At 30.8% G+C, this 22204-nt stretch overlaps 12 protein-coding genes across 12 annotated transcripts; 4 read left to right on the top strand and 8 right to left on the bottom strand.

Annotated features, from left to right (window-relative positions):
- Window positions 1-330: 330 nt before the first annotated feature.
- Window positions 331-1013, bottom strand: cad3 (putative calcium-dependent cell adhesion molecule-3; the record flags this gene model as incomplete). Its single annotated transcript, XM_004366504.1, has 2 exons — window positions 331-896; window positions 977-1013. The coding sequence occupies 2 exons, from the start codon at window positions 1011-1013 to the stop codon at window positions 331-333; spliced, it is 603 nt and encodes a 200-aa protein (XP_004366561.1).
- A 671-nt stretch (window positions 1014-1684) lies between these two features.
- Window positions 1685-2911, bottom strand: DFA_04151 (uncharacterized protein; the record flags this gene model as incomplete). Its single annotated transcript, XM_004366503.1, has 3 exons — window positions 1685-1993; window positions 2066-2721; window positions 2833-2911. 3 exons carry the CDS (start codon window positions 2909-2911, stop codon window positions 1685-1687), a joined length of 1044 nt encoding a protein of 347 aa, XP_004366560.1.
- Window positions 2912-3201: 290 nt separating this feature from the next.
- DFA_04150 (uncharacterized protein) lies at window positions 3202-5916 on the bottom strand (the record flags this gene model as incomplete). The annotated part of the gene is made up of 6 exons (XM_004366502.1): window positions 3202-3498; window positions 3574-3648; window positions 3724-3807; window positions 3881-4129; window positions 4198-4701; window positions 4795-5916. 6 exons carry the CDS (start codon window positions 5914-5916, stop codon window positions 3202-3204), a joined length of 2331 nt encoding a protein of 776 aa, XP_004366559.1.
- A 306-nt stretch (window positions 5917-6222) lies between these two features.
- DFA_04149 (uncharacterized protein) lies at window positions 6223-8130 on the bottom strand (the record flags this gene model as incomplete). The annotated part of the gene is made up of 1 exon (XM_004366501.1): window positions 6223-8130. The coding sequence occupies one exon, from the start codon at window positions 8128-8130 to the stop codon at window positions 6223-6225; it is 1908 nt and encodes a 635-aa protein (XP_004366558.1).
- Window positions 8131-8269: 139 nt separating this feature from the next.
- DFA_04148 (uncharacterized protein) lies at window positions 8270-8991 on the bottom strand (the record flags this gene model as incomplete). The annotated part of the gene is made up of 2 exons (XM_004366500.1): window positions 8270-8426; window positions 8534-8991. 2 exons carry the CDS (start codon window positions 8989-8991, stop codon window positions 8270-8272), a joined length of 615 nt encoding a protein of 204 aa, XP_004366557.1.
- Window positions 8992-9084: 93 nt separating this feature from the next.
- Window positions 9085-10868, bottom strand: DFA_04147 (uncharacterized protein; the record flags this gene model as incomplete). Its single annotated transcript, XM_004366499.1, has 2 exons — window positions 9085-9092; window positions 9167-10868. 2 exons carry the CDS (start codon window positions 10866-10868, stop codon window positions 9085-9087), a joined length of 1710 nt encoding a protein of 569 aa, XP_004366556.1.
- Window positions 10869-12030: 1162 nt separating this feature from the next.
- DFA_04146 (uncharacterized protein) lies at window positions 12031-13109 on the top strand (the record flags this gene model as incomplete). The annotated part of the gene is made up of 3 exons (XM_004366498.1): window positions 12031-12285; window positions 12327-12679; window positions 12773-13109. The coding sequence occupies 3 exons, from the start codon at window positions 12031-12033 to the stop codon at window positions 13107-13109; spliced, it is 945 nt and encodes a 314-aa protein (XP_004366555.1).
- A 387-nt stretch (window positions 13110-13496) lies between these two features.
- DFA_04145 (cytochrome P450) lies at window positions 13497-15080 on the top strand (the record flags this gene model as incomplete). The annotated part of the gene is made up of 1 exon (XM_004366497.1): window positions 13497-15080. One exon carries the CDS (start codon window positions 13497-13499, stop codon window positions 15078-15080), a length of 1584 nt encoding a protein of 527 aa, XP_004366554.1.
- Window positions 15081-15162: 82 nt separating this feature from the next.
- Window positions 15163-15710, bottom strand: DFA_04144 (glutathione-dependent formaldehyde-activating; the record flags this gene model as incomplete). The annotated part of the gene is made up of 2 exons (XM_004366496.1): window positions 15163-15354; window positions 15459-15710. 2 exons carry the CDS (start codon window positions 15708-15710, stop codon window positions 15163-15165), a joined length of 444 nt encoding a protein of 147 aa, XP_004366553.1.
- A 493-nt stretch (window positions 15711-16203) lies between these two features.
- Window positions 16204-19764, top strand: pigO (phosphatidylinositol glycan; the record flags this gene model as incomplete). Its single annotated transcript, XM_004366495.1, has 2 exons — window positions 16204-17193; window positions 17269-19764. 2 exons carry the CDS (start codon window positions 16204-16206, stop codon window positions 19762-19764), a joined length of 3486 nt encoding a protein of 1161 aa, XP_004366552.1.
- A 62-nt stretch (window positions 19765-19826) lies between these two features.
- cenB (centrin) lies at window positions 19827-20553 on the bottom strand (the record flags this gene model as incomplete). The annotated part of the gene is made up of 2 exons (XM_004366494.1): window positions 19827-20191; window positions 20271-20553. The coding sequence occupies 2 exons, from the start codon at window positions 20551-20553 to the stop codon at window positions 19827-19829; spliced, it is 648 nt and encodes a 215-aa protein (XP_004366551.1).
- A 187-nt stretch (window positions 20554-20740) lies between these two features.
- On the top strand, window positions 20741-22107 carry DFA_04141 (uncharacterized protein; the record flags this gene model as incomplete). Its single annotated transcript, XM_004366493.1, has 3 exons — window positions 20741-21040; window positions 21132-21716; window positions 21799-22107. 3 exons carry the CDS (start codon window positions 20741-20743, stop codon window positions 22105-22107), a joined length of 1194 nt encoding a protein of 397 aa, XP_004366550.1.
- Between the last annotated feature and the right edge of the window lie 97 nt (window positions 22108-22204).

Genomic DNA, 22204 nt, shown 5'->3' with positions numbered 1-22204 from the left:
TAATATAGATACACTTTTTTTTCAACAAAACAACACTACTACACAACCTTTACTAATCATTTCCTAATAGTTCATCCTGGCCACACAACAAAATAACAAAAAAAAAGATCAACTATTGGAAACACTTTTTATAAAGAAAAAAGAAAAAATAACAAAAACGCGAGAAAAAGAGAAAAGAAATCTTTGGGCGAAATTGATTAATATAATAATAATAATCGTTATCATACTACTACTACTACTAAATAGTAACATTACAACACACTTTGGGGATTTAAATATTTAAATAAACTTTATATAATTTATTAAAACAAAAAATAATAATAATATTTTTTATTTATTTATTGAGTTTAAAGAGATTGTAAATCCCCAAATATCATCTTTTACGATTGATATGTTAGCTGGCAAGCCATTAGTGATTTGGAATGAGATATCGTGGTTGACTGGGTTATACTTAAAGTAGACCGAACCATTGGCAACGATTTGATGTGGCCAAGGTTTCTCACGTACCGAGATTTGAGAGACGATCAAAGAATCGGGTGGACTTAGTTTAGGGATTTGAACGCCAACATAATCACCACCAGATTGAATGACAGTGTTGTCAAAATGGAGTGGTTTGATGGTGAGGTCATAGTTATCAGCTGGTTCCGAAGCAATTGAATGTTTGAAACGAATATCAATTGAAAATTCAAAGACTACATCAATACCTTGGAGGATAGACTCGTATGGAATACGAATCTCTGGATGATCACCACTCTTGAATTTAACAACTTTTCCAGATTTTTCCGATACACAAAGAGTTGTCTCTGGACCAACCTTTACCGATCTAATTTCAAAATTTGCATTTGAATGTCTTACTGGCACCTTCATTTCAAATGCAACACCTTCATAGTTGGGATCTAAATGAAAATAAAATTAAATAAAATAATATTGTTAAAATAAATTTTGATTGACATTTTAGAAATTCAATCAAGCATACGCAAATAGGTTATTATAGTTCCTTTTGGGGGTGACATGTTTAAAGCTTAAAATAATATAATATTTATAACAAATAGAAAAATAATATAATTTATATAATATTAAATATTAATATTATATAAAGGTTTTGGTTTGGACATTGACCCTGTGCCAATCTCTTCCAAATAGTTTTTTCATTAATTGGCAAACTACAAATTTGTTTGTGGGATGTTGAATGATAAAGGGAGGGGGAATAGATCGAGTTGAACACAATAACCGAGCAGCCAGCCAGTAGGCCACTATGTGCACTCTACTTTACAGTATATTTTTATGTGATAGGGCAATTTGAGGGTTAGGGTTGGTTGGTTAAAAATACCATACATCTCATCTCACCCTTAAACACACACAACTCAACCGAATTTTTTCATTGAGGAAAACCAAATTGAAGGTTAGTGAGAGCAACATGGCATCGACTCATCCCCAAATTTTCATCACCCAGGAACACACAAGGGAAATGAACTTATCTTTTTAAAAATATTTATTTTGGTTCTCTTTTGGGCTGAGGGTGAAGCTTCAAGAAGAAACTACAGCCAAGCCATACTCTCACTTTCTGTATTTAAAGATAAATTTTTGTTGTTTTTTCTTTTGAAGTGCTTCAGACTGGCAAAAAAAGATTAGGGTTTAAGATTCAAAGTGAGATTGATGAATGGAATGAATTTAATTTAATTCATTAATTTAGTAATTTTTTTTTAGATGATGGAGGAGTATCTACATAGGCAGATGTGACAGCAAGGTTGATACCGCATTCGCCAGTGCCGCGTTTGATTAGCATAAAACCTGACAGGCCCCAGTCTGTGGACCAAGAATTCTTGATTATCCAGAATAATTCAGTACCAAATTCAGTAGTTTGTTGACCATAACCAACAATCAAAATACCATGATCTAAATTCTTTCCACAAATACCAAATATACCAGAGAATATTCCCTTTTTATAATATTGCCATTCAGCTGCATCTGCTGCAATTGATAATGGTCCATTCTAAAAAAGAAAAAGAAAAAGAGTAAATAAATAAATAAATAATTTGTTTTTTGTTTTTTTGTTTATATTTACATTAACAAGATTAATTTGCATTTGAGTTTCATTTGATGATACATTATAGTAGCCATCAATTTTAGCACCGATATTGGCTGGATTGAATTGACAATTCTTTTGTTGGATGGCTAAATATGGGTATGAAGCTTCAGTATCGATACCATTATTCTCGACAATGTAATCATAGGCAAGTGGCATTAACCCACCATTACACCCATCATTCTTGGTGCTACAATCGACAAGGTTTTGTTCAGAGAGACCTGTGAGATCGTTACCGGCAAGGAACCATTGCCCTTCGACATTTCCAGTGGTCGAGAATGACCAACATGAACCACATTGACCTTGATCTTTGACGGGTGTGACAGCACCTTGAGTTCTCCAATCAAATGATGTTGGGAGATTACTAATCTCTTTGTCAGAGTAGTCTGGTGCGTAGGTTTCTGAGTCGGTACTCTCCATACCACCCTTGTTCAAGTAGTAGTTGGCAAACTCTTCCTTTGAAAGATCAGCAAACTTGTTTACACCAAATTCAGTATCAACCTTTGCTCTTTTAGCCATATCGTTTAATTCTTGGATTCTCTTTAAACTATTCTTGAAAGTTGCCAACTTTTGTGCAAATTCATGTGATTCATAATGTTTGTTGTATTTAAGTTGAAATTCTCTAAATTGAGTCTCTACAAAAAGAAAAAGAAAGGAAAAGGGTAGATCGATGATGATTAGAACATGATGTTGAAAAAAAGAGGATAAATGAATGTATGTTTTATATCTCTTTTTTTATTTCTTACCTTCAAATGATAAATTGGAAGTTCTAGCAGATGCTAAAGCAACCAACAATAGGATTGCTACGATTAATTTTTTAATCATTTCTCTCTCCTCTAACTTGTTGTATACAGATACAAATGTAAAAGAAAGAATAAAAGTTATGAGAATGAATGATTACACAACATGAGCGCTTTACAGGACTACTAAAACCAACAAACAGAAAAAAAGAAAAGATCTAGATCAAAAAAGAGATACTTTTAAAAAAAAATATCTTTCTTCACGTGAACATTATCTGCTCAAAGAATAAAGTTTTAATGATCATTGCAATCGATAATGCAATTAAAAGATAATACTGTAAGAATAATCGATGTGGTTTAGATATTTATGTATTATTAGTCAGATATTCCATAATATTTATCAACAAGATCCATGACTTCAAAATAATCCTCCTTTTGTTGTTTGTATGGAAGTACAGAGATCCGACCCTGTTTGATCGTTTCCAATGATAGTATTTTGTTTGACAAGATGTATTTGTGGATATCAGGGTCATCACACTCCAATATAGCTGACTCGGTGCAACCTTCAGTTCGATGTTTATGGAGAAATTCAACAATTTCCAAATCATCATTCTTTGCAGCCCAATCCATAGCCAAGGTTGTTGCACCTTCACTACGATTAAAATGTAGAAACTAAAAAAATGGTAGAAATTGAAAAGGTTGGCAATTATAGTAATAATTATAATTAAACATGATATTTTTACATACCTTGACTATTTCAAGGCTATGAGCATAATCTATTGCATCAGTAGTAGCACCTTCAGTCCTATTTAAATGTAAAAACTATATAGAATAAATAAATAATAAATAATGTTTGTTCATATAAAACTTGAAACCAAATTAATAAGCATAACATACTTTGATAATATCAATGTGTCCAGAGTTACTTGCCAAATCAATGGCCTTGGTTGTACATCCTTCTGTTCTATTTTCATGAAGAAACTATGAAAAATAAAAAGAAAAAGTTTGTTTAGTTTAGTTTTCAATCAATAATAAAATAATATTTAATACATACCTTTACAATAGCCAATTTACCTGTTTTAGCAGCCAAATCCAGTAAACGTTTATTCCATAAGCGATATTTTGGGTATTTCATATTGATATATTGAATAATATCCATTCGATTATGTTCAATTGCAGATTTTAGACCATAAAATGTACATGGCCTATTTAAATATGTGATAACATCCAAACTACAATTCTTTTCAATGGCAGAGTCTACTGCTTCTGGTGGACAAACCAACTCCCTATTGACTAGTAGATACTATAGTAGATGTAATGGTTGATTTAATACTCTGTATGGATATCCGTATTAGTTTCATCATACTATACCTTTATCAAATCAAAGTTACCACTTTTACAAGCATTGATGATAGCTTGTTGAGTACCACCTTCTGTTCGATTTTCAAAAAGGAATTTGACAATATCCAAATTACCTTTTAAACATGCATTATCAATGGCAGCAGCTGTACACGGTTTCCCAGCATTATGAAGGAATTGAATGATATTCAAATTTTTTGGATTCATGGCAGCATTATCAATCGCATGAGAGGTACATCCCTCCATTCTTTTGAGATGTAGCCATTCAACAATTTTAAAATGTCCATTTTCTGCAGCCTTGTCCATAGCATCAGTTGTGCATCCATCACTCCCAATATAATGTAACCATCTAACAATTTTAAAATGTCCATTTTCTGCAGCCTTGTCCATGGCTTGATGTGTACCATCGATATTTCTATTGCAATATAACCATTCTAAAACATGTAAATGACCGTTTTTTGCTGCCTTATCTACTGCATCAGTTGTATATCCCTCTGTACGATTAAATATTAGATACTATAAAAGTAAAAAAAATTAAATATAAATTAATAAATTTGATTTAAATAAATAAACGTTTATATGACTCTATATATATATATAGTTACATACTCTAACGATATCCAAATGACCATTCATTGCTGCCCAATCAATTGCATTTGTACTACAACCTTCAGTACGATTTTGATCAAGATACTTTATAACTTCATAGTGACCATATTCTGCTGATTTATCCATAGCATCGATAGTACATTCTTGACCTTTGATTGAACATAATAGTTGAACCATTGATAAATGTCCATTGAAAGATGCCAGGTCTATAGCATTTCGGTTTACCATTGTTCCATTCATAGCAATATTTGGATACCTTTTTAAAAGGAATTCCAATATATCAGTGTTTCCATCAATTGCAACATTGTAGAATAAATCTTGGTGATGTCCAACATTTTGATTTTGTGGATCATAATCAGGTGACCATTCCAATAGTTTTAATAATGTATCCAATGTTGCATTTTGATGCCAGCAATATCGCGTAATAACAAACATTCTTCTTTCGAATAATACATCTTCTCTAGGTGGCAAGTAATGTTTGATAAAGTTCCATGGCATTGCATAGAGAGATATCATTTCAAGATGAGGTAATTTAATGATATCTTTACCACACAATTGTTCATATTCACGATGATTAAATATATTGGTTATATCTTTTACATGATTGAATATAGTATGTCTAATAAATGGTGACCCAATTAAACTTTTAAATAGATTTGTTGTCGTTGTCGTTGTCGTTGTAGATGATTGAAGAGCTGATGATGTTGTAATAGTATTAGAAAGAAGAAGATGATTATGATTTGAATTAATATTATTATTATCTACTATCATCTTGTTGTTTGATGAGTTGTTATCATTATCATTGCTATTGTTGTTGTTTTGTTGTTGTTGTTGATGATCTCTCTTTCTCTTTTTTAATATATCTTGTTGGTTATTCTCTTCTTCTGGATGACTATCTCTATCTTTATGTTGTTGTTGTTGTTGTTGTTGTTGTTGTTGTTGTTGTTGTTGATTATGTTTATCCAACAATAATAGTTGATGTAGATTATCTAATTGAGTTACACCAAAGTACCTAGCAACCAAAGGTATACAATGATTGATACCATGTAATCTAAATTCTTCGATTGATGTTGATTCTTCAGACCCACATACTTTACATTTGATATTGACTGTTAGATCCATCATACATGTATGAATAGTAAAACTGTGAACTAAGAATGAATCGATCTTGGCTAGAGTTCAAGCATCAAAGCTTTCAAAAACCAATATTTTTTTTCATATTAATATTTTATACTTTAGTAAATATTTTAATAAATCAATTTATTATGGAGATGTAGATATCTATATAGTTTACATGTTCTCTCTGAGCAGTAAATCTTTATCTTGTCTTTCTTGGTGTTGAAACATGCATATATATGTCAACTCTCTCTGCCTTGAAAAAATAAATAAATAAAGGGATACACCCAAGTATAGTTAATTTATTTTATATTAATCGGATGAGCAATATCGATCGATTGTTTGATATAGTTCTAATAGTTGGACAATTTCAATATGACCATTACTTTGAGCCAATTCGATTGCATGAGTGGGTTCATCTTTTAATGTTAATAATAGTTCAACCATCTCCAAGTCTCCTTGTTCAGATGCAAAATCGATAGCCGACTGTTTGTTGGCACATGCACTCACACCAAGAGTTTTCTCTAGACCAGGATATCTGTCAACAATGAATTTCAATAATTTGGTATTCCCAAGGCAGGCCAGATCGTAAAGTAAATGTTGATGCTTAAAGTCTTTTTGTTTTCGAGGGTCATAGTCTGGTGACCATTCCAAGAGATGTTGGAGTGTTTCAACTGTTGCATTTTCAAGTGTACAACATTTATCAACGATATCGAGTCTTGTTTGAAATGGTATATGGCGTGGAGGTGGTAGATACTCTTTGATAACATCCCATGTCAATGAATCCTTTGGTATCAATCTAAAACGTTGTTGGAGTAACAATTCTAGTAAATCAGCGATAAGAGATTTAGATCTAAGCTTTTCTTTACTGTTTAACTCTTTTACGTGTTTGAATATTAAAACTCTAGTGACCATGTTATTTCCAACCAAACTTTTAAGTTTTGATTCAATTGTAGTTAAAGTTGTTGGGGTTGTTTGAGTAGTTGGATGATTAATAGTAATAGAAGATATTTTATCGTCATCATTATTATTATTATTACAGTGTTGATGATCTATCTTTTTCTTTTTTAATATATTTTTTTGGTTCTCTTCTTTTTGTTGATTTTTATCACCCTTTTCTTCTTCTTCTTCTTCTCTTTGTCTTTCTTCAAATTGTTGTTTAAAAATTCTAATCTCTTCTTCCAACTGAATTTGTTGTTGTTGTGGATAATATGACAGCTGATGATCCATTTCTTCATCGCGTTGTTGTTGTATATAATACTCTATTAGCTCTTGATCAAATTGACTACCCATTTCATCATATTCACGTTCATGTAGTACTTCCTCTAGACCAGGATATCTGTCAAATAGGAATTTCAATAATTTGGTTTTCCCTTGGTTGACTAGTTCGCGGCCTACATCTACTCTATAATAGCAGCCTTGCTCTCGAGGATCATAGTCTGGTGACCATTCCAAGAGGAGTTGGAGTGTTTCCACAGTTGAACTTTTCATTTTACAATATTCATTAATGATTACGAGTCTTGTTTGGAATGGTACAAGGTGTCGAGGTGGTAGATACTCTTTGATATCTTCCCATGTCAATATCTTTCCAGACCTTCTTTTTTTTTTGATCAAAGCATGTAAATCGGATATCTGACAAATAGATCTAATGTTTTCAGCCTTGTTTAACTCTTTTACATGTTTGAATATCGTTATTCTAATGTATTTGTTACGTCCAACTAAACTTTTAGGTTTTGATTCAAACATTATTGTATTTAATATTGTTGTTGGATGAGTATGATTAATTGAAGATATTTTAACTTCATCATTATTATTACAGTGTTGATAATATCTCTTTCTCTTTTTTACTTTTTGATTCTCCTCCTCTTCAACTTTTTCTTCTTCAAACTCTAATTGTTGTTCTTGTTGTTGTTGTTGTAGAAAATATCTCATCTCTTCATCCAATCGATCCATTCCATCATCATCATCATCATGTTGTAATACTTTTTCTTTTTGCAACTGATGAATACCTCTATCTTTATGTTGTCGTTGTTTTTGTTGTTGTTTTTGATTATGTTTATCTAACAGTAATAGTTGATGTAGATTATCAAATTCAGTTACACCAAAGTACCTAGCAACCGATGGTATACAATGATTGATACCATGTAATCTAAATTCTTCGATTGACTTTGATTCCTCCGACCCACATACTTTACATTTGATATTGACTGTTAGATCCATAATACATGTATGAATAGTGTAAACTGTGAACCGATCAATATTGAATGAATACTGCTTGCATTGTGCTTAACAAGTTCAAGCATCAAAGCTTGCGAAAACCAATTTTTTTTAATGTTTAAAATATTAGTTTATTTGCTCATCACCATTTCGATGGTTCAAGTTGATGTTGTCTATTTATTTCATCAAAATGTTGTTGATAATAGACTATGTCCTCTTCCCACTGTTGATAGTTTCTAATAACCTCTTCTTTTTCATAGATATCCCACTCTTCGTCTAACAGGACATCTCTAAACCTTCTTTCTTTAGAATAATCCTCCAATCTTGCTGTTGCTACTCGTATTTTATCTTTAATAGTTGGTAAATTTCAATGTGACCATCCAATTTGGCCCTATCCATTGTATACCCAGATATTTCATCATTTAATGTTAATAATAGTTTAACGGTCTCCAAGTCTCCATTTTCAGATGCACGAGGATCGTAATCTATTGACCAATCCAATATTTGAGAGAGTGTATCAGTTGTTGCATTTCGATGACAACAAAACTCACGAATAACTCTCATTCTTGCTTCCAATGTTACATTGGCTCTTGATGGCAAGTAATGTTTGATAAAGTTCCATGGCATTGCATATTTAGATATCATACCAAGGTGAGACGAGTTGATGATATCTCTACGATTTACGTATACATGATTGAATATACAATGTCTAATATATGTTGACCCAATTAAACTTTTAAATGTTAAAGTAGTGGCCGTAGAAGCATGATGATGATCATCACTCTTTACTCTATCATCATTATTATCATTGTTGTTGTTGTTATCATCTTGATCTCTCTTTCTCTTTTTTAATATATCATCCATTCTTTACAAATAGAAAAATAAAAGAAAGAAAGCAAACTGAGTCGGAAGATTGCGCACATCTTTTTTTTTTATTTTCTAATTATATTATTTTTTTTAAAAAACTATAAACATAGAATCAAAAAACAAAGTAATTAATATTTAATAATAATGGGAATAGTATATATATATTATATACATACATCAATAATATTTTTATGACCATTTTTAATTGCATTTTGTAATGCTTTTTCTGTGCCTCCAACATCTGAATTTTCGTGTAACCACTGTATCACATTGAGATGTCCATTCAATGCTGCTAGATCCATAGCATCAGTAGTACATCCCTCTGTACGATGATTACCTAGATACTCTACAACATTGAGATGTCCATTCAATGCTGCTAGATCCATCGCCTTAGATGTACATCCCTCTGTACGATTTTCATTTAAGTACTTTACAACATTGATATGTCCATTTTTTGCAGCTCCGTTCATGGCATCAGTACTACATTCTTCGTCAATTTCAAAATCATCCTCTGCATTTTCTTTAAAGAATTTATCGAGATACTTGACAACATCCAAATGGCCTTTTCGAGCAGCTCGATCCATTGCATCAGATGTGATATCTCTACAATTGAGATTTGATAATAATACTTTAACGGTTGCCAAGTTTCCACCTTTACATACAATATCAAGTGCCGCTTGTTTGTTTGCATAGGCACACATTCCAATGGTTTCTTGAATATTTGGAAATTCTCTGAATAGGTATGTCAATACCTCTGTCTTTCCATAACAAGCAACTTCATATGCCAAATGATCATAATGACCCTTGTATTGTTGTCTGGGGTCATAATCGGGTGACCATTTAAATAGTTGAGAGAGTGTATACAATGATGCGTTTGGATGAAGACAATATTTATAAATGACTTCACCTCTTTGTTGTAATGGTACTTGTTTTTTAGTTGGTATATAGTGTTTGATAAAGTCCCATGGCATTGCATATTTTGATATCATTTCAATATTTGGTAATTTAATGATATCTCTTCCACAAATTGATCTACGTCCATCTAACTTGTTTGTCAATTCTTTAACAAACCCAAATATCTTTTGTCTAATATTTATCATACCAATCAAACTTTTAAATCTTTTTGTAATATTATAATCTTGAGAAAATGGTTTTATAAAAGTTGTAGAAGAAGAAGTTGTTGAAGTTGTTGTTGTAGAAGTAGTTGTATTAAATGTTGTAGGTTGATTATTATTATTTTTTAATCTATCATTATTATTATTATCATTATCATTATCATCTCTCTTTCTCTTTAAATCATCACATAATGATATAATAACAGGAGTTGTTGTTGTTTTCTTTGGTGATGTCATTTGAGTATCAGAAGGTTGATATATTAAAAGTTGTTGTTTTAAATTTAATATTTCATTTTCTAAATTCTTTATCTTTTTATAGACTTTATCCTTTTCCAATTTACTATCCAAATATTGATTCAAGTCTAAACCGTTTGGTAGTTTTGGACCGACCGATTTAACGCCAGAGTTTAATGTATGGTAGATGAATATGTGTTGATCGATCGATTCGTTGTTTGCACTAAAGTAGTGTCTTGCCTCGACTAGAATGACTGTAGATTTGCTTGCTGGAAAGAGTGCCTCATTCATGCTTGACGTCAAATCAAACCAACCACAAAACATAGTCTTGGTGACATCGAGCACAGTACCACTAAAGCAAGACTTCCAACTTTTCTTTTCATTGTTCTTTCTTACATTCCCTCCCGTAGTCACTAGATAATGTAAATCCTCATTGAGTGACAACACTGCGATAAAATTAATCTTTTTCTTGTCTACAGGGAAGAGTCTGACTGGTACTATTTTATAAAGATGTGATTGTTGCATGATTTTGTTCTTGATTATTATTATTATTTATCTGATCATCTATAATAGAAATACATATAAATATATATATATACAAAGAAAGAACAATTAAATGGAAACAACTAACTAACTATTATTATGATTAAAGAGTGGTGTGTCAGTTGAGAGAGGAGGACCCCCCCCCTAAAAAAATTAAAAAAAAATTAATTAGAACAGCTCCCCCCTTACCTTTGACAGTTTTTTTAATATTACAATATAACATCAACTTTCAAGATAGATAGATAGAGAATGAGGGTTTTAAAGATTCATTTTCTTTAGCGTACATCGGTTGTTCATTCGTGGTAGCATACGTGTATGTTTTCTTCTTCTTCTTGATCAAGTACTGTTATCTCTTTTTACTATAGAATGTGTCTAGATTCTTTGCATCTTGTAAACGGTCTTCTCTGCGATCGATTTTTTGAATAATAATAATTTGGCTAAACAAGGTATGACAGTTTAGTCCATGATTTAAATGTCTGATTGTCTTTATAAAATAACTTATTAATCATTCTTTTTTTTTTTTGGATGTTGACAAGCATTGTTCAAAATAGTACAAAAATCAACATATATCTTTAATTTCGATAACAGTATTCATTCATTCAATGACATTATCAACCACCCCATTGATTCAAGAGATAATGTGATACCCAATTATATTTAATTAAATTATGTAATTGATTAGTGAATTGGATGGGAGATATACCCTTTTTTGGTTAAAAAAAAAAAAAACAATGAAAGAGTGATATAATGGAAAAAAATATCTTTAATTCAATCTGATAAACTTTATTTCAACAATGAATAATAATAATAATAATAATTATAACTGGTGTTGAAAGAAAAACAACAAAAAAGAACATCATGGTTTAGATCACCAAATTGTTTGTTTTTTTTAAAAACAATTCACCATCCTAATTACTTTTATATAAAATCATCCTTTGACATTTCCAACCGACACCCAAACACTCGATAACTTATAGGTAAGGGATTTATTTATTTATTTATTTATTTAAAATCAACAACATATAAAACAATATAAAATCATTCATAAATATTTAAAATATTTAGAAAGAAATATATTTAAAATATTCTTTTTCTATTCTTTCTAAAACAAACAAAAAATTAATTAATTTATTCCATCACCAATATGGATCTTGATATCCTTATTCATGAAGTATCAACACATAGAAAGAAATCAAACTTTTATGATGTATCCACTGTTGGAAGGGTATTCATCCTATTAGTTTTATTGGAATTTATTGGTACCTTGGTTTTATTTGGTCTATCCTACACAACTTGGTCAAATTATTTTCTACTTTATATTTATATATTTTTAATCTTAATTTATTTCTCTATTCAATCTGTAAGAAAAAAGAAAAAGAAAAAGAAAAAGAAACAAAAAGTATAATATCAGTTTATTCTAACTATTATTTATTTTAATAGGTATTAAATGAAAACAAATATTTATTAATTAATTTTATTATTGTTCAATCAATAGTATCGGCAGTAGAAATCTATCACTTTTTTGCAATTCAACAAGATCGAGATTTATTCCATTATATAAGAGTTGGTGCCATCATTTCATTCATACCTCTGAATTATATTTTGGCATGGTTTACAAACTCTCATTTTGGTTGGAGAATTTTTAGAAAGGTTGGCACTAGTATCGAATTGAGAAGATGGTACAAATCATATCAAGTCTTTCTATCTTCCATCAAATTGGATTTATTCCTTACCGGTCTTTTTTATTTAGCTTTATCATTTTTTTATTTTATTTATTCTTTTGATTATTATTTGTAAGAAAAAAAAACAAAAAAAGATATAATAATTATATAATGTATGTTTTACTTTACTAATATTCTATTTCTATTTTCTATTTTCTTATTTAGAAATTTATTATCATTTTTAATTTCATTAATATGGAGTATTGGAGGGGTTATATCAATTAGAGAAGAAAATAGAGAATTGTTTATATGTTTTATGGTACTTTCTATTTGTATTCCTGGGTATGCTGCTTGGAAATTATTTACAATCGTCGAGTTGATTTTAAATAATGTCGAAACCTTTCAAATGGCCATCCCAATCGCACTGTTTTGTATCTTGATGATGTTGGGAAGATTGATTTTAATTAAAAGCTCGTTCACTTGTAGATTCAATTTTAGCAAAGGTTTAAAAGTTGTATTTGATAAAGAACAAAAACAACAACAATCTCTATACAATATTTAAATAATTAATAAATCAAATTTTGAACAAACATGAGCTACCAAAAATGATATCACCAATATTGACTCAATTATAGAGTGGGTGTGGGGTGAGTGTTAAAATTAAATTGGATCAAAAATTATCGGACGATTGATGATGTATTGACATGGTGGGTAGGGTTAGGGGTTAGGGGGTTAAGGGTTTAAATATCTCTAGATTAATCAATAGTTCATCATCATCATCTTATTGGTTAAAAAAGGAAAAGTAGTTTATAAAAAAAAAACATTTATTGTTTGATTGAATCAATCAAATAAAAAAGATTGATGAAGAAATGGTTTGGTTTGTTCACTTATTGATCAAACTATTTTTTACCATCATCCATTTATCTTTTTATCTATTTTTTTTTTAAATATGTATTTAAATTTAAATTATTTTATAAAGATATCAAATAATAAAGCAGTACCAAATTTTAATAAATTTTTAAAATTTGAATACTTTATACTTGGTATCTTTATCGCGTTGTTGTGTTGTGTATTTATATCTAAAAAGAGAAAACATGAACATATTCCAAATAGTCAGATATCAAGATGGAAAAGTTTGTTGGAATTTGTCAATTGTCTTTGGATTTTAAAGATGAATCAATTTTTCATTTGGCATTCCAAAGAGAATCGTGACAAGGACATTTACAAGATACAATTGGGGTTTCAAGAGATGGTGGTTGTGACCAACCCAGATATGATCATGCAAGTTTGTAGTATGCGTCCCGGTAGTTATATTAGACCAAAATCAACCACCGGTGCTCTATCAACTGCACACAATGTATTTGCGTCGGAAGCTGATAATTGGAAAACTCATCGTAAAACTGCTGGTGCATTTACAATGACTCAAATGTCAAATCTATTTCAACCAATCAATCATATTGTTGATAGGTTCATTAGGAAATTGGAACAGCACTTGGACAACGATAATAATAATAATAATAATAATTTTGGAAGTGAAATAAATGTTTCACAAGAAATGAGTGGAATAGCATTGGATGTAATTCATTTGGTTGGATTGGGACATGAATTTGGAATTAGTAGTGAAAAGGTACCGATTGGAAAAGTTAGTAAATTTGCCAAACGTATTCGTGTGGCACTGCCAGTCATCACCAAGCGTATCATGTCTCCGTTTCCCTATTGGAAGGTTAGACCGAGTTGGACGGACCGCCAACTAGACAAGTTTATCCAAATGATCCGTGACTATCGCACGGCACAACAGGCTGACCAACCAGAACCGGCATCACCATTTTTAAAATCATTGGTCGAACAATTGGACGCCAACTCGATCAATGAGGATGAGATTATTGCTAATCTGGCAGTCTATGTTTTGGCAGGTCACGACACGATCACATGTACTCTATCCTATACTCTACACCTTTTGGCAATGAATCAAGATATATTGAAAAAGGTTAGAAATGAAGTAGACCTAGTTATGAATAGTCTAGCAGTCGATGGATGTGATGAACCAGTCATTACAAACAAGATTGCATCACAATTTGTATACTTGCAACAAGTGATTCTAGAAACATTCCGGTTCAAATCACTTGTCCCATTCATCATGCTAGAGTGTAACCAAGACAATATCATTTCTTCACCTGCTTGTGGCAATGTAGAGATTTACGAAGGTGCATCCATTTGCCTATCTTTTGAAAGCTATTACAATAATCCCAAGTATTTCGTAAAGCCAGAGGAATTCAATCCCGATCGTTGGAAAGGTGTAAACATTGACAATTGTCAACACTTTAAGCTGTTTCCCTATTCATACGGACCGAGAATGTGTCCAGGTAAGAGACTATCCAAAGTAGAGTTGGTCGTCATCCTTGCCAAACTCATCCATCGTTTTGATATTCAAACATCACAAAACAAAATGAATCATTCCTATCAAGATCATTATAGTTTTTTACAATCTCCTGACCCTGGAATCATTATTAATTTTAAATTTAGAGAAAATTAAAAATTAAAAAATAAATAGAAAAAGATAGAATATTATTATTATTTGTTTTTTTTTTGTACATACAATTATTATTTATTCTTATTTAATTAGTGGTGGTAGTGTTGGTAGTAGTTGGTGAGGAGGAGTCATCTTTTGATAAATGTGAAAGAGAAGTGGATTCAGATGCTTTTTCCCAATTGGCTCCATCATAAGGTTCGGGTATAAATAAATCTGGATGATAATTATCAAAAGTCTTTACATTTACATCTATTCCATCTGGATTTGATCTTGGTATCTAGAAAAAGAATAGAAAAAAGATAATTTGTTTGTTGTTATTTTCTTTTCTTTTTTTCTTTTTCTTCTTTTTCTTTTTCTCTTTATTTGTTTTACTATACTTACATAATAAGGACCAATACCACAAAATTTACAAAAGTAATGTTTCGCAATACCAGTATTAAAAGTATAGGTTGATAGATTTTCTTGACCAGTCACCTTAAACTTTGATTTCGGTACAATGAGATGTAGTATACCCTTTTTAATACAGATTGAACAATTACAATCGACTACATATATATTCTTTGTTGGTGCCATCACCGTATATCTAACTTTACCGCAATGACAACCTCCATGATGTTCAACTTCTTTACCCATCTCTCTTTCTTTTCTTCTTCTAATCTTCTTATTATCTATCTATCTATCTATCTATTTAGTATTTGTATTACTACGAAAGTTTATGTTTAAAGTTGAATGTACTTTTGGTTTTGTGCTTCCCTTCCTTTCTTTCAAACGACAAAGATACTTCTTCATCGCGCAAAGTAGATATTTGAGCTTGTTTCTGTTTTTGTGAACGATTGAAGAATGAAATTTTTTTTTAATGAATTAATGACTCAAAGTAAATTTATTTTTATATTTTATATTTTAGTAATAAATAAATTTTATCTTTAAATATTTAAATCTTTAGTATATTAATATTCGATTTGAATGATCATCATCCTTATAATAAAATATTTATCATTATAATTATATTTTTTTTTTTTTTAATTTTTGTTTTTGTGAAGATCTCCAGATGACTCACTCATCTGACAGCAGTCGTTCATTTAGACTTGATGTGTATTTATATTTATATATTTGTGTGTAATATGATATGAAAGAGAATAATAATAATAATAATAGTAAAGATGAACAGGATGATGATAATCAACAACAACAACAACAACAATCAATATGTTCAACATCACAATTTAATTTAACTTATTATTTGGTGTATTTAATGTTGATGATAGGTATTGGAGGATACTTATTCTTTAGTGGTTTCTTATTGATGAGATTTGAATTACCAATAAAGAGTCAGTGTCGTGTTGTACCGACTGTAGAATCACATCTACCTCTTCTATCATCACCAACAGAGTCGTCGTCGACATCGGATGATTTCGGGTGTTGGACGAAACCAACATTTAAAAAGGCGGTGATTGTAGTGATTGATGCACTTCGATTCGACTTTTTAGCAAGACAGTCACCTGATTCACCAGACTATAGCACCTACTTTCACAATCGGTTACCGTCACTCACCTCGATACTCGAACAACAACCCAACAACACACTATTGTATCGGTTCATTGCCGACTCTCCCACCGTCACTATGCAACGTATCAAAGGTATTACAACAGGTTCTCTACCGACTTTTATCGATGTTGGTAGTAATTTTGGTGGTGATGCAATCGTTGAAGATAATTTAATCAATCAATTGGCATTCAACGATAATAATAATAATAATAATAATAATAATATAGCCGATAACAACAATAACAAAAAGAACAGTGACGCAAACATTACAAGAGAAGAAAAAGATATTAGAAAAAAGGTTATATTTATTGGTGATGATACTTGGGTATCACTATTTCCAAATCATTTCTATGCTCAATACCCATATCCATCATTCAACGTAAAAGATCTTCATACAGTAGACAATGGAGTCATTGAAAATCTACTACCAACCATCACTCAAATGAAATCGGATAATTGGCAAGTTGTCATTGGTCATTTATTGGGTGTTGATCATGTCGGTCATCTTCATGGTCCCTATCATCCTGAAATGATTAAAAAATTATCTCAAATGGATCAATTTTTATTATCTGTAAGAGAGAAATAAGAAAAATAGAAAAAAAAAAGAAAAGATAACAAATGATTTATATTTATTTTTCTTTTATAGATTATAAATAATATAGATAATGAAACATTATTTATATTAATGGGAGATCATGGTATGACAACAGAAGGTAATCATGGAGGATCAAGTAAAGATGAAACTGAAGCAGGATTATTTATGTATTCAAAAAAAATAACTTTAAATCAAACTGCTGCATCGTCATCATCATCGACTGATCAAATTGAAAAATGGAATCAATTTGAATATAATGATAGAAAGGATATTAGAACAATTAGTCAAATTGATTTGGTATCAACATTGTCGTTATTGCTTGGAGTACCAATACCATATGCAAATTTGGGTACTATTATTCCAGAACCATTTATTCATCATAGTATAAACGACAATGGTGGATGGAAGAAATTAATAGATGCTCAACGTTTAAATAGTTGGCAAATTCATAGATATGTTGATAGTTATTCAAAAATATCAAAAGATTTTACAAAAGATAAATTGTCTTTATTTTCAAGACTGCTGGAAGAAACTGAAAAAGGTTATGCTAAACTATTCGAAACGAATCAACCAAAGGATGATCAATTTTACAAAGTATATAGTGGATATCGTAGATTACAATCACAAATTGTCGAATATTGTCGTGAAATGTGGGCTACATTCGACACTGAATCAATGGTTTGGGGTGAAGCTGTATTGATTAGTACAGGATTGGTTATTATGGCCATTATCTATACTAGTATCATGTCACCAACTACTCCACTCATCCTACTCCCCATTAAAACAATCATACTCATGTCTGTGGTTGGGGTGATTTCATCACCAGTAACCTATTTAATGTTTTCATCAACCAATGAAAGTCTGCTACCAATCATGCTTGGCGTAGTAGCATTATTTTGTAATTTTGGAGTATTGACTAAATTGGTACAATCTCATCTCCACATGACCTATTCCTACTCATTCTTTTCACTCGCATCAACCATATCAATATTGGCAGCGATAGTGTGTGGATCGATTGGTATGTTGTCAATGATATTACATGGTGCTAGTTTGGCAAGCAACAGTTTTATAGAGTCACAACAAAAGGTGGTCAATTACTTTTTAATGACTTTTTGTTATCTTGCCATCATCCTATTATTGGCCGTTAAAAAGAATGAATTCTCTCGTCACGATCTATTCAACAGTCTTGGTCTAATCGTCACTCTTCATCTTACTTCACCAAGTTTCCTCTCACATCAATTGGGTGACATTATCAAATTTAAACGTGATCCTACAACATCTATCGATTGGCATCAATTTGTTAATCATTCAACTCAATGGGTTTGGTGTGTCCCAATCTTGTATTATTTATTTAAAATCTTAATTTCAAAATTATTACAAGAACCCAATAGTAAAAAGAAAAATAGATCATCATCCTCTTCATATTTTTCATTTAATATAAATATTAAAAAAGATGGTATATTGGAATTGGGAGCAGGATTATATACACGTATTCTAACTGGACTATGTATGATTTGTACAATGGTGTATTGGTGTTTTCAAAATACTCAAGATGCTATTGTCAAATCGCTGTTTCCATGTTTGGTCTATATCATCTCGATTGTTGGTGTCATTCGTAGTCTACGTCCTCTATCCTATACTCCTCCTCACTCGTCGGTCAAGGATGATGAAAAGGTATTTCGTCAACAACTCAAAAAACTACTCTTTAAATTGGTCGAATTTATCGTTTACTTTTTCATGGTAGCTCTCTTGCTGCTCGGTCCATCAACTCTATCAACTTTACTTTGGTCAATCATTCAAATTTATTTTATTATTCATATCCTTAATAATTCAATTAGCTCAAACAATAATAACAGTAGTAGTAATAATAATAATGTAATCTTTTCATTGGTTCATTGGATTGTTTCAATTGGTTTATATTCATTCCTTGCATTGAATCATTTCTTCTCTACTGGTCATGACTATTCTTTCAACAAGATTCAATTTGAAACTGCTTATATTGGATTTGAAGAACATGTTTATTGGCGTGGTGCTCTCCTCGTATTACTCAACACATTTAGTTCCCCCATCCTATTCTCATTACTACTTCCAATCTTTATTATATTTATTAAATTCAACTTTGACAAAACAGATAATAACAAATTAGATAATAGTAATAGTAATAATAGTGATAGTGAAAATGAATTAATATTAGATCGTGATGGTATTGAAATGCAAGAAAAGGAAAATAATATCAAATATTCTTCATCTTCTTCATCTTCATTTTCACAAAAAAAAAGATGGAAAACAAATAATGATATAATAATTGGATATATGTTTTATTTATTATTTTTCCTTTATAATTCAGTAGTGATTTGTTTCACGGTTTACGGTCTTCGTCGACATTTAATGGTGTGGAGAGTATTTGCACCTAAATATATCTTTGAAACGGTTCAACTTTTAATGGTCTTGGTGTCTCTAATCCTCTCAAGTGTCATTCTAAACTATCATCGATCAATATTACATTTACATGTAAATCAAGAATTAACTCCAAAAAAATTAAATTAACCAAAAAAGATTAAATTAAATAATAATAATTATTTGACCTATTTCTTATTTACATTATATGTTTAAATAATTTTCTTACTTGTCAATACAGTAATAAATTCAGATTTATTAATTTCACCATCACCATCCAAATCTGCAAATTCAATCATTTCACGTAGATCGTCATCTGAACATTCCTCACCAAGATTGACAGCAACCAATTTTAAATCTTCAAAACTAATCTTTCCATTGTCGTCTTTATCAAATAGTTTAAATGCTTGTTCCAGCGTAGACTGTGATTCTCGTTTTGGTAATAGTTTGGTTGTCATTTCTTTAAATGTTCCAAATGTCATTGATGTTGTATCTTTTGTCATTGAATTGATAGATGAATCTGGTTCAACTCCTAATGCTCTAAATGCATACTTTATTTGATTTGTATCAATTTTCCCTAAACAAAAGAAATATTAGAATCAATCAATCAATCATTTCTTTCTTTTCTTTTCTTTCTTCTACTTTTCTATTTTTACCATTATCACTTTTAAATAAATCAAATGCTTCTTTAATCTCTGATTGTAAACCTATACTTAGTTGATCATATTTTGTTATTTTTGTTGACGTAGATGTTGTTGTAGTTGTAGTTGTAGTATTAACTTTTCTTTTTTTCTTTAACTTTTCATCTTCTTTATCTTCTTCAACTACCGTAGTTGTCAGCTGATTATCTTCATTCATTGTATCATCTTGTTGTTCTTGTTCTTGTTGTAGTTGTAGTTGTTGTTCTTTTTTAGATTTTGATCTTGTTTTCATTGTCATCTTTAATGGTATATATATGTATGTTTATCTATCTTATCTTTATCTGTACACGTGAGATAGTAATAAACTTTAATTTTGAAACTTTCATTTTTTCTTCTAATCTTTGACTTAGAGTTTGACGATGAAAACGAAACTTATCAATCATTCATCTTTCTAAAAACATACAACTACAAGTAGCTACTTCAAGATGGAAGAAGATAAAAAAGGACAAAAGAGATCAGTTGATGATCAAGATATTGTAACTGCTGAAACTACTGCAACTACTACAGATACAACATCAATTTTGACGTCGAATGACAATGCAGCTGAGACTGCAACTGCTGCATCAGCTGCCTCAAAACAAACATTGTATCGAGGCAAATTTAGAGGATATAAAAAGCATACACGTCTCTTTGCAACATCTGAACAAGTTAAGGGATTCTTGGTAGCTTGTGAAAAGGCAAGAGATTCTCAATCAATCTCTGAAACTATGGATTTATTACATTTTGTAAATATACACATACACATATACATACATGCATACAAGTTGACTTGTTTACTTATTCTTTTTGTTTGTTTGTTTGATTATTTATTTATAGTATGCATTAAAATTCTTACCTGAATTTAAAGATACTATACCGTTAGTAGTTAAAGAGAAATTACCAAAGAATAATGATAATGATAAAAAAGATGGAAAGGATGGAAAAGATGGAAAAGAAAATGAAGAGGATGATGAAGAGGATGATGATGGTGAAGAAGTTGAAATTAAAAAAACAGAGACTGGAGAATTAGTACAAACAAGAAAGCGATTTGAATTGATCAATTCGGCGTGTGGAGGATTATATGTGATCAGTATAGTACAGGAAGACGTCAATCCTGTTGACTTTGGGTCAGCTATTATCGTCGATCTATACAATCGTTTCAAACACGTGCACACCTATGAAGACGAGACAGCACAACAAGAGAGATTCAAGAATCTTCCACAATCGGTCAAAGACATGTTGGCCAATGCCAAACCAGACTCTGAAATTCCCAAACACCCAACCAAAAATATATTCAACATTCGATTCACCTTTAGACTCATTCCATTCCAACGATCAACTCAAACCGTTATGGTTGATTTCGCACCCGTCATTTCAAATTTAATTAAAGATCATTTTGGAAATAATGATACAAAGTCTACTGTATGGTCCAAAACAATATCACTTAAATTTAAAACCCCTAACCCTAACCCCTATCCCCCCTTACTTTCATAAACTATTATAGTTTAGCATAGAATATAGAACTAGAAATAGTCATAAATGTGGTAAAGAGGAGGTGATTGAATCAGTTGCCAAATTATTGACAAACAAGGTTGATTTGAGTAATCCAGATGTCACTATTATCATCGAGGTTATTAAATCGGCCATGTGTACATCGGTGGTCAGAGGTTTCAAATCACTATTTAAATTTAATATTAAAGAAGTTATTCATGGTAATGATCATAGATTTGCTAAACAAAAACAATTAGGAAATAATAATAATACAAATAACAACCAAAGCTCTGACCAAGCAAAAAAAAAACAAAAGAAATAGTATTTCTGCTAGCTCACATCTGAACTGCTTCAAAAATAAAAATCTTTGAATTTCGAAGTAAAATGCACTTTAAGCATAGTTCATCAAATTTTTTGAT

The sequence above is a fragment of the Cavenderia fasciculata genome (assembly GCF_000203815.1).
Source record: "Cavenderia fasciculata unplaced genomic scaffold Scf_Dfasci-G-b-285a01.f1-5, whole genome shotgun sequence".
NCBI classification, from domain to species: Eukaryota; Evosea; class Eumycetozoa; order Acytosteliales; family Cavenderiaceae; genus Cavenderia; species Cavenderia fasciculata.
Note: the sequence above shows the minus strand (reverse complement) of the source record. Positions and strands in the feature narration are given on the sequence as shown.